Source organism: Malania oleifera, chromosome 6 (assembly GCF_029873635.1).
Source record: "Malania oleifera isolate guangnan ecotype guangnan chromosome 6, ASM2987363v1, whole genome shotgun sequence".
Classification (NCBI taxonomy): domain Eukaryota; kingdom Viridiplantae; phylum Streptophyta; class Magnoliopsida; order Santalales; family Ximeniaceae; genus Malania; species Malania oleifera.
Window position 1 is genome coordinate 111,814,674 of NC_080422.1, and position 17,643 is coordinate 111,832,316.

General features: G+C 37.5%; 1 protein-coding gene across 2 annotated transcripts; it reads right to left on the minus strand.

Annotated features, from left to right (window-relative positions):
- Positions 1-7,295: 7,295 nt before the first annotated feature.
- Positions 7,296-17,415, minus strand: LOC131157271 (uncharacterized). Of its 2 annotated transcripts, XM_058111277.1 has the most exons (11): positions 17,191-17,415; positions 17,047-17,075; positions 15,579-16,576; positions 9,188-9,272; positions 8,993-9,088; positions 8,736-8,888; positions 8,529-8,636; positions 8,253-8,372; positions 7,985-8,110; positions 7,799-7,882; positions 7,296-7,620 (listed from the first exon to the last, which is right to left on the minus strand). In XM_058111277.1, the coding sequence occupies exons 3-11, from the start codon at positions 16,544-16,546 to the stop codon at positions 7,495-7,497; spliced, it is 1,866 nt and encodes a 621-aa protein (XP_057967260.1). In that variant the 5' UTR covers positions 16,547-16,576; positions 17,047-17,075; positions 17,191-17,415; the 3' UTR covers positions 7,296-7,494. The 2 variants fall into 2 exon arrangements, with proteins under 2 accessions (XP_057967260.1, XP_057967259.1); XM_058111276.1 differs by having other exon boundaries at positions 17,047-17,272.
- Positions 17,416-17,643: the final 228 nt, after the last annotated feature.

Sequence of the window (17,643 nt, forward strand, 5' to 3'; positions counted from 1 at the left end):
TTTGCTCGTAAAATCTTTCATATCATAATACATTTCACATAAAATAATATTCATGCCACACATGTGCTGTTAAAAGTCATACTTTATATTCTAAAATCGTGATTTTCTGGCATCTCATACATACATATACATTTTAATCATCATAGTAGTATTTTCCCAATCGTACATTTCATTCATAATAAACAAATATAACATATGTTTTTCTGAAAATAGATTTACTCATAATTAATAATAATTTGCATGGAAAATAATTGCTTTAATTTATTCCCTTACATGTCTACTGAGAAAGCCCCCAAAATAATCTAGTCTAACTCCTGTAGGATTTCCTGACCAATACTCTGAAACTGAAAATTCCTAGTATTAAACTTCAGTATTTTCATGTGTACATCATTTCCTATAACTATCGCAAGACCAAATTTGACTTAAAAAGCTTTACCTCAACTCAGGGATGATTTCCAACTCGCTTTCACCAACGATCCGCTTCGGCAGATTTGGAGAGAATTTCCCCAGGAACATCGTGGTGCTTCAGATTGTCGATCCGGCATAAATCTAGCTCGAAATCGACGAAAGAAAGAGAGAGAACCGAAGGGGAGAGAGAGAGGATAGATTTCTTACTTATGAAGTAAATTTTAGGATTTTTCTATTTATAGGACAGGGGATTTCGTCGATGAACCACATCATTCGTTGACGAATCCTTCAATAATTTTGTCGACGAAATTCAGTCCTCGTCGATGAAATTCAGTCAGCTCAGAACACCTCTCGGTATTTCTTCGTCAACGAATCCCTTGTGTTCGTCGACGAATTCTCTTAAGCCTTCATTGACAAATCCCCTGTATTCATCGACGAAGCCCTGATGACCTCCCCTCCATTATCTCTTCCAAAGTTTGCGTTCGTCGACGAAGTTGACTGCTTTCTTCTGTTTCCGGTTTCCATTTCCCTTTCTTTTATCATTATTTAAATACTATTATTCTCTAGGTCATTACAATGATTGTTTGTTTCTTGCTACGCCAAGAAATAAGAGAGTCACAGAGGAAGATGCAATAGCCAGTAGTGGATCTACGATCAGTGGGGTCACCTGCCTAGTCTACATTTGAGTAGGCATGAAGCTCAAGTGAAGAGTGGGCAGAGAAATGGAGACCATGAAATAGGGTCCCCTTGATGTACCTGAGAATGTGAAGTATTACAGCATAGTTGGGTGTGTGAGGAGTAGAGAGAAATTGACTGACAATGTGGACGACATGAGAGATGTTCGGGCGAGTCACTGTAAGATAAACAAGACTCCTAACCAACTGGCGAAATAGAGTGGGGTCATCTAAAGGTGTACCATCCATAGGAGTGAGTTTTGAGTTGAGCTCGAAAGGAGTGGTGCGTGTCTTACTATCTGTGAGTCCTGCTCAAGTAAGAAAATCTGAAGCATACTTGGCTTAAGAAAGATAATATCCTTCAGAGTTAGAAGTGATCTTAAATCCTAAAAAGTAACTGAGCTTCCCAAGATCTTTCATCTCGACATGTTGGCTGAGATGGGTCTTGAGAGCCAAAATTCTGGATGCGTCATCTCCAGTGATGATCATATCATCGACATAGAGGAATAGTATAGTCCCCTAGTATGATTTGTGGATGAAAAAGGCGGAATCATGTGGGCTGGAATGAATCCAAAATCTCCAACAATGGTACTAAACTTGGCAAACCAAGCTCGAGGAGCTTGCTTGAGACCATATAAAGCCTGACGAAGTTTGCAGATTTGATGTGTAAGATGATAAGAACTAGGAGGACACATATACACTTCGTTATTAAGTTCACCATGAAGAAAGGCATTCTTTACATCCATCTGAAATAGACCCTAACGAGGAATGGAGGCAATTGCAATTAAGCTACGAACTGAAGTGAGACGAGCAACTGGAGTAAAGGTCTCCTCATAGTTGATCCCACACTCCTGGGTAAACCCTTTTACTACCAAGCGAGCTTTGTACGCTCAATGGACCCATTAGAGTAGGTTTTGATTTTGTAAACCCACTTGCATCCTAGAGCATGTTTTCCAGTTGGCAGGTCCACGAGATCCCAAGTGTGAGGGTTTTCGAGTGCCTATAGTTCCTTATCCATTGCTTTCTTCCAAAGAGGGTTAGAACTAGCTTCACGATAAGACTGAGGTTCATGCTGAGTAAAAGTAGTGGACAAAACAAAGTCACAAAGATGAACAAAAGGAATTTTTACTCAGTCACTTCGTCGAGGAGCGAGATCAAGAGCTATTGGTACGGATCCATCAGTAGAGACAAGTTGCTCAGAAGTAGGCAAGGTGGATGAATCAAGTGGAGTATTTGAAGACATGTTAGGTGGATATTTTTTTGGGGAAGTTAACTCAGATGAAGAGCTTGTCTCAGGAGTATCGGGAAAAAGATCTGTGGAGAGATCAGTGAAGAGTTGCGAGGTGTTATCATATGATAATTTAAATTTGGATATGGAGGCAAACATCTTGTGTTCTCTGAAAACAACATGACGTGACACTATATATGAGACGTTTGGAGTGAGGATCTCAACATCTGTACCCTTTGTGTTTAACACCGTATCCCAAGAAACAACATAAGCGAGATCTAGGTTCCAATTTGGTATGCTCATGGGGCTGAAGGAGAACAAAACGTGCACAACCAAATACCTTAAGAGTGTTATAGTTTGGAGGGGGATCATAGAGACGTTCAAAGGGTGATTGATTCCCAATGATAGGAGAAGGCACACGGTTCTTGGTGTAAACAGCTATTAAAGCAGCTTCACCCCAAAAATGTTCAAGACACGAACCAGATATGAGACGAGCATGAATGGTATTAATAATGTCTTGGTGTTTGCGCTCAGCACGCCTATTTTGTTGAGTGGTGCTGGGACATAAACGTTGAGAAAGAGAGCCATGTTGGCGAAGAAAATTAAGGACTCGAGAATCTGTGTATTTAGCCGCATTGTCTGCACGAAATACTTTGATATTGCAAGAAAATTGTGTTTTGACCATGGCAGCAAAATCAATGTATAACTGGGGTAATTCAGATGGATTACACATAAGAAATATTCAGGTGTAATGGGAGTAATCATCAATAAAAATGACAAAATATTGAGAGCCTCACATAGCAGCAGTGGGAGATGGGTCCCAAACATTCGAGTGAATTAAGTCAAATGGTGCAGAAGAAAAAGAGTCACTTTTGTAAAATGGCAATGCTGATTGTTTTGCAAGTTGAAAAGGAAGACAATCAAATAGTTCTTTATTAACAAGTCCCAAATTTCCACTAGACACTAAAGTTTGGAGGCAACCAATAGATGCATAACCAAGGTGAGAATGCCAAAGATTGATGGATGGTGTGGACGATATTGGAGCTACCTTCTGAATTGATGAGGAGAAATGAGATGGAATGTGAAGATTAATGAGCTCAAAGAGTCATCCAACCTTATGGCCTATCCCAAGAGTTTGTCCCATCTGTGGTTCCTGCACACAACAACTAGAAGCGGAAAAAATAACAGTTAGACCAAAATCACATAATTGACCAATAGATATAAGATTGAGAGTGAGTTAAGGAATACAATAAATATCAGGAAGAGAAGTGTTTAATGTTGAAATTTTTCTGATTTGGCTCACGTTCATGGGAGAACCATTAGCAGTGTGAATGGCTGGAGTATAGCTAGCAAGATGTTTGGTGGAAAAGAGGGTGGAATCAGGTGTCATTTGATTACAACATGCAGAGTCAAAGAACCAAGATGAGTTACTTGATGTGATTGACATAACTTTTGAGGATGGATTACTAGAATGAGTAGGGACTTGTTGGACAATTTGCTGTATGTCAGAAGTAGAAAGCGTTTCAATGGAAGTAGTGGAGGATGAACATTTAGCAGTAGTGGCGGCGGATCCAGAAGAAGTACTGCGATACGAGTATTACTGGCAATGCCTGTTAGGGTTTTGGAAACAATCATGTTGAAGATGACCAGGGGCTTGTTTTTGACAAAAAAATGGCAAACTCAAATTGGACATTTCAAGAGAATGTGTCGCAATTTCTTGCAATAATTGCAGTAGGATTTCTTTGAAGATCTAGATGGAGGCCCTTTGTTGTTTGAGTGAGGTCCCCTGGGAGTGGCAAAGACAACATTTGTGGGGGGCCATCTTGCAAGAGGTAATGCAAGTTTCGTCCGAGAGAAGTTCAGTGACAGCTTGATCCAACGTAGGTAAGGGACTGCGATGAAGGAGAGATGCACAGACATGCTCGAAGTCATTAGTGAGAGCCATTAGAAAAAGAACCAAGTGTTGACGATCCCGATAGTTGGAAAACTTTTCAGCATTAGTGGCATCTGTAAATTCTGGTTTTGAGGAAGCAAATTGATCCCAAACATAGTGCATCTCAGATAGGAAATTATTGATGGATTGCCCAACTTGATGTTGCATGCGGTGTAGGGTGCCCATAAGTTGATATTGATGAGACAAATCCGTGGTGGTGTAACGTTTCTCCAGAAAATCCCAAAGTGATTTGGCAGTTTTGAATCTCCCAAACTGGAGACTAATGGAGTGTATGCATGTGTTGCGAATCCAAGTGATGATCTGGTGGTTTTTGCTATCCCACTCCTCAAGGCAGTCTATGTATTTTCTGGTGGCTACGCCATCAATATTCTTCTCCAGTTCAGTGAGTGTATGCACATGTTGCGAATCCAAGTGATGATCTTGTGGTTTTTGTTATCCCACTTCTCAAGATGGTCTATGTATTTGCTGGTGGCTTTGCCATCAATATTCTCCGGTTCGGTGATATCGCCAGTGACATATCGTCAAAGCTTTCTACCTTTGAGAAAGCTGGACATAGCTTGAGCCCATACAATGTAATTGGGGCCTTCCATAATGATGGCAATGGGCTTTGAAGCCTCAAGATGCTCCATAGTTTACTATTGTATAGGTGAATAGAGAGAGAATGATTGTACAAAATTACACCAGATAAATTCCCGGGGAAGTGGTGGGTCACAATGAACCGCTTAAGTCCCACTTTCCTTGATAGAATTTTCCTTAGACATGTAATTAACACAATATATCATTGCAACTATACATGACAATAGCAAGCTAATGGGAAACGGGCAATTGCGGTCGGAGGCGGTGATTGGAGACGAGTGGTTAAGAGCAATGATCAGAGACGATCAATAGGAGGTGGTGATTGGAGAAGAGTGGTGATTGGAGACGGGCAGTCGGAGGCGGTGAGCAGAGACTAGCGATGACCGGAGAAAAGTGATCATAGATGGTGGCGGCAACCGAAGGTGGCGGCTAGAGGCAACCAGATAGGTATGGAGAGGATATATAAGAAGTTTTTATGGTGTGAAGGATCAACTAATAATAGTTGCAATCACAGAGCATACTCAACTCTTGATATACCAAGGCTGCACAAGAAGTATTTCTGATGTGAAAGATTCACTTGTAGTGGCAATCATAGAGCATACTCCATTCTTGATAGGCTAAGGACCACTAAAAAAATAGTGGCTTTGATACCATATTGAGAGAGAAATAGAGAGAGAGTGAGACAATACAAGAGAAGAGAATTGTATTGAATGCTTAGTTTGTATAAAAGAGGGGTATCCTATTTATAGTCTATTCTAAGGGAAAAGTTTGTTTATCGTCCCAATGTGGGACAGTGTTATATGTTATATACATTAACAGTAAATAATTGATTGATGAAATTAAGGATGAAATAGAATTTAAGTTAGAATTATGAAGAGAAACTTTAGAGTTTAAAGGTTTTAGGATAAGTAAAAATAAGACAGGATATATACAATGTAATTTTAGTCCTAGTAGAAAGAATATTGATGGTCCTTAAAATTCATGAAAGCTAAGGAGAGGATTTTTGTAATTTTTGAAATTTGAAGAAAAATTTATGTCTTTTTACCAAAACTTAAGGGAGATTAGTTTCTTTTACCCAAAATTTTATTTATTATAGATATAGTAAGTAAAAGTACCTTTTGATGGTCCGTTTTGCCCACACCCCTTTTAAGCTCGAATATTATATATATATATATATATATATATATATAAAATATAATATAAAATATTTTTTTATACTCATTCTAATGTGTTTTATCCTAAAAAGTATGTTTTATGGGGTTTTTTTTTTTTTGAGTCCCATTTTTCAAAATTATAAAAAAATTGGGTCTTTTATACATTTTTTTGGTTTCCTTAAAATAAGTTCCGATTTACCATTTGTTGTTAAAAAAAAATTTTAACCACATTTAAAATAAAATAGGTTAGTGGCGACTGCATTGATTTATAAATTACCCACTTCTCAGTACTTTCAAACTAGAATCAACATAATACATTGAGTTCACCACTTAATTGGGGCAATTCAAATATTCATCGTCCTCCCCTTTCCTAGGGCTAGCCTTTTGAGACGTTGTGACAATTGTATAATGACATGCATATGTTATTATTGTTATCATAATGGTGGGGCTTATGTGATTTGTGTATGTGCATGTATTGATAAGTGTATTACATGAGTTGCGTTTTGTTATTTCTATTTAAAAAATTTTTAAAAGGAAAAGTCTTTATTGTGAATGTGCTATACTTCTAACAGTGACTTTGGTTCCCAACATCTAATTTTGGCTTATAATAATGTAAAAGAAAGATTAGGGCAAAAAGGTTGATAATAAAGTCCTAAATTTTATTTATTTTTTTAAAATCATACATTTCATCAAAACCTTTTTCAAAACTCATTGTTTTCAAATACCTTCTTCAAAAACGGGCAAAATAAACTCCTTTTTTCTAAATTTTAATTTTCAAATCGAGAACGTAAACTCAATGTTTTTTAAACCAAATATTTTTCATCATCATGTTTTCTTTAAAATTAAGTCAAACCTCTTTTAAGAGCTATACTCCGAACCGTTGAAGTACTCATAACAATTGCTGCTACTCTTCCTTAATAACCAAAAAGAGTATTTTTTTAGCCAGATTCATAATTTTAAAAATTAAGAGAAACGCATGCACACGTAATTATTGTTACCAATTTTATGAACAAGTGCCGTTAGAGATATTGATTAGTTAACCATCACCAAGATGGTTAAACATTCACCTTCCTGAGGTATAAATAAACTCCTGCGCACTCGAGATTTTAGATTTTCATAGATTTATAATTTTTTTTAATTTCTCATTTTAAAAATGAAAATGATGTGTCGACCACATGTCTTGTTTACGGGAATTGGCATGATTATTTCTCTGCTACTCCGACGGTGTTCAACATCGACACACACATGCACGCACCCACTCACATATATAGGTGAGAGAGAGAGAGAGAGAGAGAGAGAGAGAGAGAGAGAGAATACTTCATTAAAGAACAAACCGATTCGCCTCCAAAATCAAAAGGAAATGAGGTCATGGGGGACACAGAGAGACATTACAGAAGATCATAGCAACAGTCCCTCAGCGAAATGTTGTTCAGAACACAAAACAGACGACAGAATCAAAAGCAGTCGAGGATGAAAGGGGCATTGGGCAAGGACCTTTGTTTATTGGAGGAGGGTTTTCACAATAGACTTCACATTGAGCTTCTTGAGGTCAGTGTATGACTGGCCGCACCCCACAAACATCACCGGTGCTCCTGATATGTACACCATCGACAGCGCAGCTCCCACCTGTTACATGCCATATTATGAAATGTAATTATATCACATTCCCAACCACAACATACAATCATTACGCTTACCACAACTCAATTATAGGAATGATGCTTAAAGAACAACTCCCTACACACACACACACACACACACACACACACACACACTAGTTTTTATAATTAGCTCAAGTCTTTACCTTGTCATCAATGGTGTCAAACTTGGTGAGCAAGATTCCATCAATCAATCTAGGATTTGCAGAAGCTGAGAGGTCTGCTAATTTCTGAAAAAAACAAAAATAATGACATGCATATTACTTCCATAAGGAAACTAACTTTTGTGTAAAAAATATGAAGCAAAGAAACACAAAGAATCAGACGTGAACCTGATTGAACTTTGACAGCTGGTCCACAGCATCATTCCCGACCAACGCCTCCCCAACAAACAGTACCAGATCTGGATTGTTGAGGTAGATGAGCTTCGAGAGCGCTCGCATCAATGGTTCATTATCCTGAAAAGCAACCCAATATTCTTTCAGAATCCCATTGAACTGTGGTTCCAAACATGATTGTTTATACATTCCAAGAAAAATGCAATATAACCATCAGTCTTAAAACACCAACATAATGATGATTGAGGTGTAAAAACATTACCTGCATCCGACCAGCTGTATCCACAAGCACCACATCAGAACCATTGCGCGTGGCCTCCTGGATGGCTTCCTTTGCTACAACTGCAGGATCTTTCTCATAACCCTTCTCAAATATAGGTATCTGATAAGAGGTGTTAAATACAACCAAGTTACCCAACTGGAATAATGAACCAGTTCCTAATACATCTCCAACAACATAACAATATTCTGCCACTAACAAATCGCCAAAAAACTCCAAAGAACATTAAGCTGTAACATGGCTATTGTATCATAGTACCTGGAGTCTACGTGCATGAGTACGCAGCTGCTCAACAGCTCCTGATCGAAATGTATCACAAGCAGCCATCATGACACTAATCTTATGCTGCAGAAGCCAGTAGGCAACCTGCAATGATAAAGTTTTTTAAAAAAAGAGGTCCTTTGGATCAGAGTAATTTCTAAACGAGTGCACCACTAAAATAGAAGAACATAGATTTGGCTTCACCTTAGCCAGATTGGTGGATTTTCCAACTCCATTAACACCAACAAAAACAACAACATATGGTTTCCTCTGTTCCCTGGAAGCATGCACATCCCGCAGAATGTCAATGGAGCGTTTGGGGGTCAAAATACGAACAAGAGCCTCTTCCATTGCTGCCTGCAGCCATGTCACCACATTATCAAGATTAAGCTTTTGCACATAGACCAAAATTAGGAAATTTGATAATTTGAGGAAAGTTGGGGAGATATATGCAGACATACTTGCACTGTCGATGATATCCTTGTAAATGAGGATAGCTTTTTGCCTTCAAGACTTGCTGCCACTGATTCACAAAGCTTCTCGGCTATCTCCTCAGCCTGCAAGTGCCACAAAGCAGGTCCTTAACATTAAGCATTACTGATATATTATAAACAAATGAGTGGAGAAAGAGGCATAAAGTGGATACAGTTACATACCACATTCTTGGTCATAAGCCTATCTTTAAGAGCTTTCAAAGCTGGCTCCAGGTCTGACTTCTCCAAATTTGCTTTCCCAGCAATGCTGAATACAGTATAGTGCAAGAGAAGTGATGTGAGTATCTCAGAAGTTCAAGGACTTGGAAGTGAAAAATATAATAGCAATAAGGCCAATTTAGATTGAAGAAAAGAGTTGGAAGTTAATAAAATAATTTTGGCCAGTTAAAGAAGAACACAGAAACCAAAAGAACCACTAACTTCTAAGTTCAAACAAATTCAATCCCAACACAAGATTTCACACTGCAATTGGCACAACCAAACAAGGTGTTTTTCCAACACTTCAGGGAGAAACTTTAATGGCCACAGAAGCTAGTTACAGTTGGTTAACTTCTTCCAAAAATTCATGAAGATCAAAATAAACCTCAGTTCATAGATAGGGGTAATTTTTTAGGTCAACAAAATGATATATTTGTTGGTTCCTTGTGCAGGAAATCCCTAAACTTCGATGTACAACACTGCACAGAATATAAACAACAATGTAAAGAAATAAATTGCACCAGACATGTCAAATAATAATTATTAGAGTTAAATACACATTACCTACACACCTGTTTGAAAATTTGCACTTTGTAACACCTGAGTTTGATTAAGCTTGTAAGATACATTACTAATTTGTGGTTCCATATGGCCTGCTTATGGTTAAAAAAATTTCCACTTAACCAAGCTGAGGCTACTAACCTTTGGTTTTTGGAACTACACAAACCAGCCGAGGTCAAATCCATTGATCAAGTCACCATTTTGTCATTTTTGGAAGCCACATGGCACATGGGAAAAAAATGGGGCATAATATAGAACAAAGCATGCGCTATGGAAAATATTATGTTTCAATATTTTTCATATAGAAATTTCAAATTGCACAATATTAATTGGTTGAGAAATGCACAAGTACCATTCTTAATTGACCTAACTACAGGTAGATTTAAGTGCAAATTGAGTGCTACAGTAAATAATTAGTTCCAAGATTTCACAGAATAATTTTGAATTATACCATGTTATGTGCAAATTTTGAAAACCATATGCTGGCCACAAGCTTAATGGACCTAAGAGGCTAAGACCCAGTTAAGGGCAAATTCTTGAGCTGGGGGGTGCACAATACGAAACCACAGGTTGGTAACAGAATTAATTGACTTAACCTAACATGGTGTGCAATTTTTGAATCACTGTCAAGCAATCTGAAATCTGCCCAAACCACAGTTGGGATATGCTTGATCAAATCCTAATTATTAACTTTCGATAAGAATTCCTTTTGGCTTGTATATGTGCCTCAACAGGATTCTTGCTTTGCTGATAAAAAATAAATAACTTACAATAGATCTGCACTTTCTAATGACTAAAGCTTCAAAAGCAGTTCAAAAAAAAAAATAAAAAATTGTCACTCCAGAATCTTCCAAGCAGGAAGAGAGCTTCAATAATCCAATCAAGAAATAAGTTAGAGAAATCTTTAGAAATTTTATGTACATCATCCAAAAATATCAGTTTGCACTGGAATATATCCAAATTAGCATTAATGAGGAACCAGTAGAATAGGGTTAGAGAACAAGAATTAATCTTAGCTTCTTTTTTTTTTTAATAAAAAAAGAAGACATATTAGAAAGAGAAAGGACAAAATACAATCTAGATAAGGACAGGCAGAACTTCAGGGGGGAATAAGAAAAAGGATTAACCAAGAAAACCCCTCTTTAAACCCTTTCCATGATAGTTCACTGAGAGTTCTCTCTGGCCCTGCTTCACCTTACTTTTACCATCATCAAGACGGAACTTCATTACCTCTACGGTTAGAAAGTCATAATCCCATCTCATCCTTCAATTGTTATGCTTCTAAATCCTTAAACCTGAAATCTCCTCAACAGTGGCCATCAGAATATCCTTACACTGTAACTTATTATTATACCACCATCCCCAAAAAATAGGATTTCCCCCCAAACCTTCCATCATAGATGGAGGCGCATATCATAAATTTCTAAGTAAATCAGAAGAGTCAGAACCATATCCATGTTGTTCCCTAATTTCATCAAAAGCAAACCCCCATCAGAGTCAAACTCACTTAAGACTTAATGTAGGACGAGGGGCGGGTATCAGGATAAATTATTTCAACCCAAATGGGAGGCCAATGTGAAAGAAGAGGGTTAATGGATAATTGGGTCCAAAATGCAAACGTGCTTAGTTAATTAGTTGTCTACTATGTGTGTTTGGCTTGCTTATAGTAGGATTATGCATTTTGGGGGCTTGTTTGTAATATTTGTGTATTTTAGGGGTGTGCAATATCATGTAGTTTTAGCTGAATAAGTATAATTTCTCATGTTCGAGGCATTCTTTATAAATAGTGTGTGAAAGCCATGTAGGAGGTAGTTGATGATGAATTTGAATTGGAAGTGTGTGTGTTTTTCCCCTTGTTTCTCCTTTCTCCTCTTTTCTTCCTTCTTCTTCTTTCCCTTTATCCCCTACATTCTCCCATGGCTGCAGAACATTGCTGCTGCTCTGCAATAGAAGTTCACCATCATTATCTGATATATCCCCCCATTTCTTCTTCTCCTTCCCTTAGCTTTCCCTCTTGCTAATTACAGCCCTCTGAGCATTTGGATATTCCACAACACTTTTCCTCTGAATCTCTCCTTAAAAACTTTGGCACTGTTCTACCGGAAGACCTTCCCTTCTCAATTCTTTTCCTCATTTCCACACCCACCTGAAATGCCTTCTGAGCATACACCTTTTGTTCCCTGATTTTTTTTCCTTTTTTTTTCCCGATAGAAAAAACTAATCTGATTTAGTCCCCATACAAAAAGAATTCCCCCCTGGAACCATCATTTTTCCTTTCAATCTTGTTAACACCAGCTTCTTGGTCCTTCACAATTTGCCCCTTATGAACAGCCAACACTTGTTTGTATTCCCTTTCCTCTCCATAAATTTGCTCCGACTATATTCTGGCTTTCACAGACTTTGTCCTTCAAACTTAGCTAGACTGGAATCTCTTCCCAGTAAAGACGAGGAATCTGCCTGCACTTTCTCCATCTATGAACCAGAAGACAACTTGCTTCAGCCAAGAAGCAGAATCCACAGGCTGCAGATATTAAAATTTTTTCCTGATATTTGCCTGATTGCTATCAGGTGCAAGCTGCTGAGGCTGAGATAAATGAACCATTGTGGATTAGCTTTTTGGGCCTGAGTTGAAGGCCCATTTCTATATACTGGATCTGATAAAAAACCGCCCAAAATCTGGCCAGATTTAATGAAATATTAATAATACCCAGCCGAGCCCGTTCCAAGCCCATGCCATGTCTTAGTCATAGGCTCCTCTATTAGGGAGGCTCCTGCTTCCAAAGCTTGATTTGGCACTTTTACACAGGCTTTTATGAGAACCACTGAATCTTTGATGCAGTCAGCATGGGAAATCAATTTTTCTTTTGTTTTTATTTTTTTTTTATTTTAAGTCTTATTAGGATCATATATTTCAAATGTTGAAATATTTCTATTTAGGAAACTAGTATTTAATTTCCTTAAGGTTTCTAAATTATTTTCATGTTCCCTAAGCATTGTAAAACCTATAAAAGCCTTCAACAGAAATTGCAAAGGAAGACAGAGACAAGGTTGTCTGCCAGCTTCAACTTAAATCGCATTGCTCCAACACCATCTCAGCCAACATCTTCACCCTAGATCATGACACCCTTCTCTAGTTTCCCCACCCAACCCTCCTTCATTCATGATATCAAAAAGATATTTTTAAAAAAAAATGGTGACACTACAACAGAAAGCAGATGAAAAATGAGATGTAGCTGCTTCAACATCAAACCTTAATCGTCCAACAGTAATCTCAAGTTGAACAACGCCAACTTTGCTCATTGCTCTTACAGAATCAACATAAACAAATTTCCATAATCATCATCATAACTTCATCAGAATCTTACTAAGCTGAATCAAACCTATACTAGATGTTGACCTTCACCCTTGCTACTGCCACTAGATCAAGCACAGGGTTATGTCAAACATCTATCTGGCATTCTCACTTATTTTGAAGAAGAATAAAGAGCAGCAATGCCAAACCCTTGCATGAAGAAGTGCCAGACTGAGAACCTGTCGTCAACCTTCATCCTCTCTGTCAGTGTTGGGCCAAACACAAGTTGACACTGAAAACCTAACCTTGCTTGTTCCAAAGAAAACAATCATGCAGCAACATCCTATTCTTGCACGAAGGAGCTTTGAAAGATCCAGACTAACACGTTCAACTAGGTTTGACTGAAACTGGTGCAATTGGACCATGTTCGATCGAGCAAAATTGAATTGGGATCTGATTGACCTGACCTCAAAAGAAGGGTGACAGAACACTAGTTTGATATTGTTACTCTTAAAAGTAACTCAGTGGAAGGAGCAAGCAAAAAAGCAAATCCATATATTGGCCTTCGAGAGAGCTTCTCTTAATTCTCAAGTTGTTAATTTTCAAAATCATATTGTTTCCAAGTTTGATCAGAAGTTTGATGATCAATTCCAAAAGCCCAAATCTTGTTGGTAACCATAATAATAAACTAACACTAGTGCAAGCTTCTAGCAAGACAAATTATATTATCTTGGATTTATTCAATGGTTCAACCAAATTGAAAATATCTGTACCTATGTGTTCACCCAGAAGAAAAAAGTTTGGCACGACAGTTATTTGTCTCAAGTGCTTCAAATGTACCTCATTGCATAATCTAGTCCATCGATGTCACATAATCTAGTCATCAACATTAACTTCAGAGGCAAGCTCCAATTGCAAAGTACAATTTTACAAAACTTATTATGGAGGAAACAATCATTCCAATTAATTATGAACAAGAGATGTACTTTAGATCAGGTGCATACTCATGATAGAGATGTTGACACCTACACACTTGAGCTTCACAAATTAGCTGCTTGATGTTCTTTTGATGAAGATGAGAAACACATTATTTGGTACAATAGGACCTCGCTATGGATGACGCATTTGAGTTATAAGCCTCTGACTTTAACTCAGTTGATCAAGCTGGTGCCTTTGCTATGACTGCTCAGAAGAAAAATGTCAATTTCAGGAGTCTCCTCTTACCCCCAGCAAACCACCTGATTCAAAATGGGTTGACAAATTTTCAATTGACGGCTATCATAGGATTTCCCCATTCTCTAGCCTGATCAAGATATCCTCTGTTTCACCTCAAAAAGATTGATTGAATCATAAAAAAAAAAAGGAACCAATTGGTAAAGTGTGGGCAAAAGGGACACACTTATTGCAATTGCCTTACAAAGAATTGCAGTGCTATAGGGGGCATTGCAAGATCAGGAAGCCGAGCCTAACTCCAAAAACTGACGTGAGTAATATTAAAGCCTTGTTGGCCCGAAACCTAACAGCTTAAGCTTTTAGGTGAAGTGGTATTCTAACAAGTTATACAGACCAGATTCTGAATACATTTGAGTATTACAGATGTGAAGATGAAGAGGAAAATGTTAGCTAGCACGCGGGTTGATTTAATTTTAAATAGAGGATATTCATGCAGTTAGCATGAGGAATTAATTTTCTTTACTTTTTATCTAGAGTATTTGTATGCAATAATATTTCAGATGTTAGGATAGTTTTATTTAGGAAAGTTAGCACTAGTCCTATATCAATCTACCTCAGGTAATAGAATCTCAAACTCATTAATAATAAAATCACAAACCGGTGAAGGCAGAACCTTGGACCCATCAATGTAAACCTCAATTTTTATCAATACATATAAAACTATAAAATATTTTCAATATCATATATAATTAATTACTAAGACACTTTCTAGGCACTTTAAAATTTTGGCTACTGTACATCTGCTCATTTCTTCACCTGTACTCCCTCTCCTACTTTCGCTTGAGATGACTATGGAAGAAAATCAATAATATGAGAAGATGCAAAGCTAATCATGATTAAGGAAAATTTTCTAGGTTGAAACTTAAAATGTAAGAAAATATTAATCCTTTAAAATATAAGAAAATATTAATCCTAATGCAAACCTAAACACATCAAAGTAATTCAAGCATTAATCAACTCTTGATCAAATGAAAAGATGTGACTTGCTAATTTCAAAACAAGGGAGGTTTGTTAGATGACAATGCATGTGTCATATGAAGGTCTTGTTCCACACCATGCATATGTCGCAATTATATTATATTCAGAACAACCAGATTCCAATATCAACAAGGAAAAAATTAATCATAATTGAAACAATCAAAAACTAATTCGGGGTAAGTTTATTTCCAGTAGAAACTCACATTGAGCAAAGAATAGCAATAACAAACAAAACATCAGAAACGAAAAACTGTATGAATGCAAATTAAGGAATGGGAAGGATGGACTAACCTCTGGAACATAGAAGAAAACCACCCCTTCTTCTTGGTATCAGCCTTGTTGTCCTTTCCTACATCCTCATCCTCTTCAGCCTCACTTTCACTGCTAATGATCTCTTCTGTGTCCATCAAACTGTCACCTTCATTTACGGCAACCACAACATTCTCGTCCCCTTTCTCATCCACAGGATCTGTAAAATCCAATTTTTTCTCTGGAGGAGAATCATCCCAAACTCTATTTTTCTTCGTCACCTTTTTCTGTGGCTCCACCTTGGAAACCTTGTTAGCAACAGTATCTGTTTTCTTCCCGCTTTTAGCTCTTAGCTTCTGAAGCTTATTTACATCGAAAGCCCCAACATTGGAACTTTCATTTTCTTTACCATTAACAACACCAACTGCCCTGGATTCTTCAAATCCAACATGTTTCCCATTTGAATGTCCATTCTCCAATTTCCTACCTTTCGCCTTTACACCATCCCCTCCATCATTTTCCACCACACCGCCACTTTTCTTCTTACTTCCCCCTTCAAACCCACCCTTCTGCACCTGACCTTGCTTCTTCCCATTACCAACAGGCCTACCCACCTGCTTCGATTTCTTCATCTCCTCGGCTCTCATCTCCGCCTCCTTCCTGAGCTGCCTAAAAACATCATCAAAATCATTGTATACCGTCCTTTTGGGATCATATATCTCTGAGAACTCGCGCTTCACCATTGAAAGCAGATCATCAACATACAATAGATGCAGAATACGTTGATAAACTGCTACAAAGACAAGCCCAAGTTCGTTATGAAACGTCCATTTAAGGGTATAAGCTGCTCCGGATGCATCATAATTGTATGAAGCTGCACCAGATCGCTCCTCCAATAGGCAGGATCGAATCAGTGTGTCTATTGGTGATCCTCTAAGAGCATTTCCGAGCTCCTTGCACGTCCAGAGGATCAAGCCCCCTCTCGTAAATATCAGTAATTGCTCTAACATTTTGAATTCGATAAAAAAATATATTACACCCTGCAATCAAAACCCGCTAAAAGTCATAATTCAAAACTCAAAACCGAAACTAGATAACTTTCCAAAAATCCCAGGAATTTAACGATAAGAAATTGGAGTAAACGAAAACAAAAAATTAATAAAGAAATCGCAACATAAACGCTAGACCGTCATCGATTCTGGAAATTTTATTTCTTTTCTCCAACTTTTCCCGTCAATTAAACGGATCACAGTTTGGTAACATCGGTGACATGTGATTTGATCATATCAAAACCGAAGATCAAATCCAAAAAGGCCCAATTTTGATTTAAAAGAAAAAGATTCCCAGATCGAAAGGGAAAATTTGGGGATCGGAATCTCATAAAGCAAGCATCCTCATTTCAAATCCATGAACATATTAAACAAGTTATTGTACTTCCAAACACAAGTTTGGATTTCGTTAAAAAAAAAAAAAACATAGAAGAAGAAGAAGAAGAAGAAGAAGAAATTACCTATCTTCGTTTCCTTCAGATCTGAAACTCTAAAACCAAAGAAAAAAGAACAGAAAAAAAAAATCGAAAACTAAGAAGAAGAAGAAGAAAAAGCGAAACGGAAATGGGCAGGTATATATATTTATAGGAGTTTGATCTGTTTACCTTTCCTGGTGGTGGTGGGACGGCTGTGGTGATGGTGCTGAGGAATCGCGGAAGCCTCCATTGACGTGTCAGGACTCAAGAAGCTGCGTGTCACACAGCCTCGAATAAAGAGACTCAACACTAGTCGAGACCCCTCCCCCAACTGAGTCAGAGGATAATCGCACTTCTTTATTTTATTTTATTTTATTTTATTTAATGCAAACCTAAATTAATGGGTAGCGATTCGTGGAGAAATGTCGTGGTTACGAGTATAAATAAATTATCAAAACTAGTTCATATAATAAAATCAAAATAAGTCTATCAAAACTCATACCATTAACCAACTAAACCGTACTAAACATGCCCATATATAATCAAAACAAATAAATAAAAACAAAAACAAAAAACATGATGTCAATTATCTGCCAAAATAAAAATCCGAAGAAAACATAAGAGAACCAAATGATGACAATT

Bases quoted from the DNA above. Each gene is read 5' to 3' on its own strand.
- LOC131157271 (XM_058111277.1), bottom strand. From the start codon at position 16,546: ATGTTAGAGCAATTACTGATATTTACGAGAGGGGGCTTGATCCTCTGG. The intron at 8,889-8,992 runs GTATGTCTGCAT...ACATGGCTGCAG, and splicing joins GGATATCATCGACAGTGCAA to GCAGCAATGGAAGAGGCTCT. The intron at 8,111-8,252 runs GTAATGTTTTTA...GTTGCTTTTCAG, and splicing joins ATACAGCTGGTCGGATGCAG to GATAATGAACCATTGATGCG.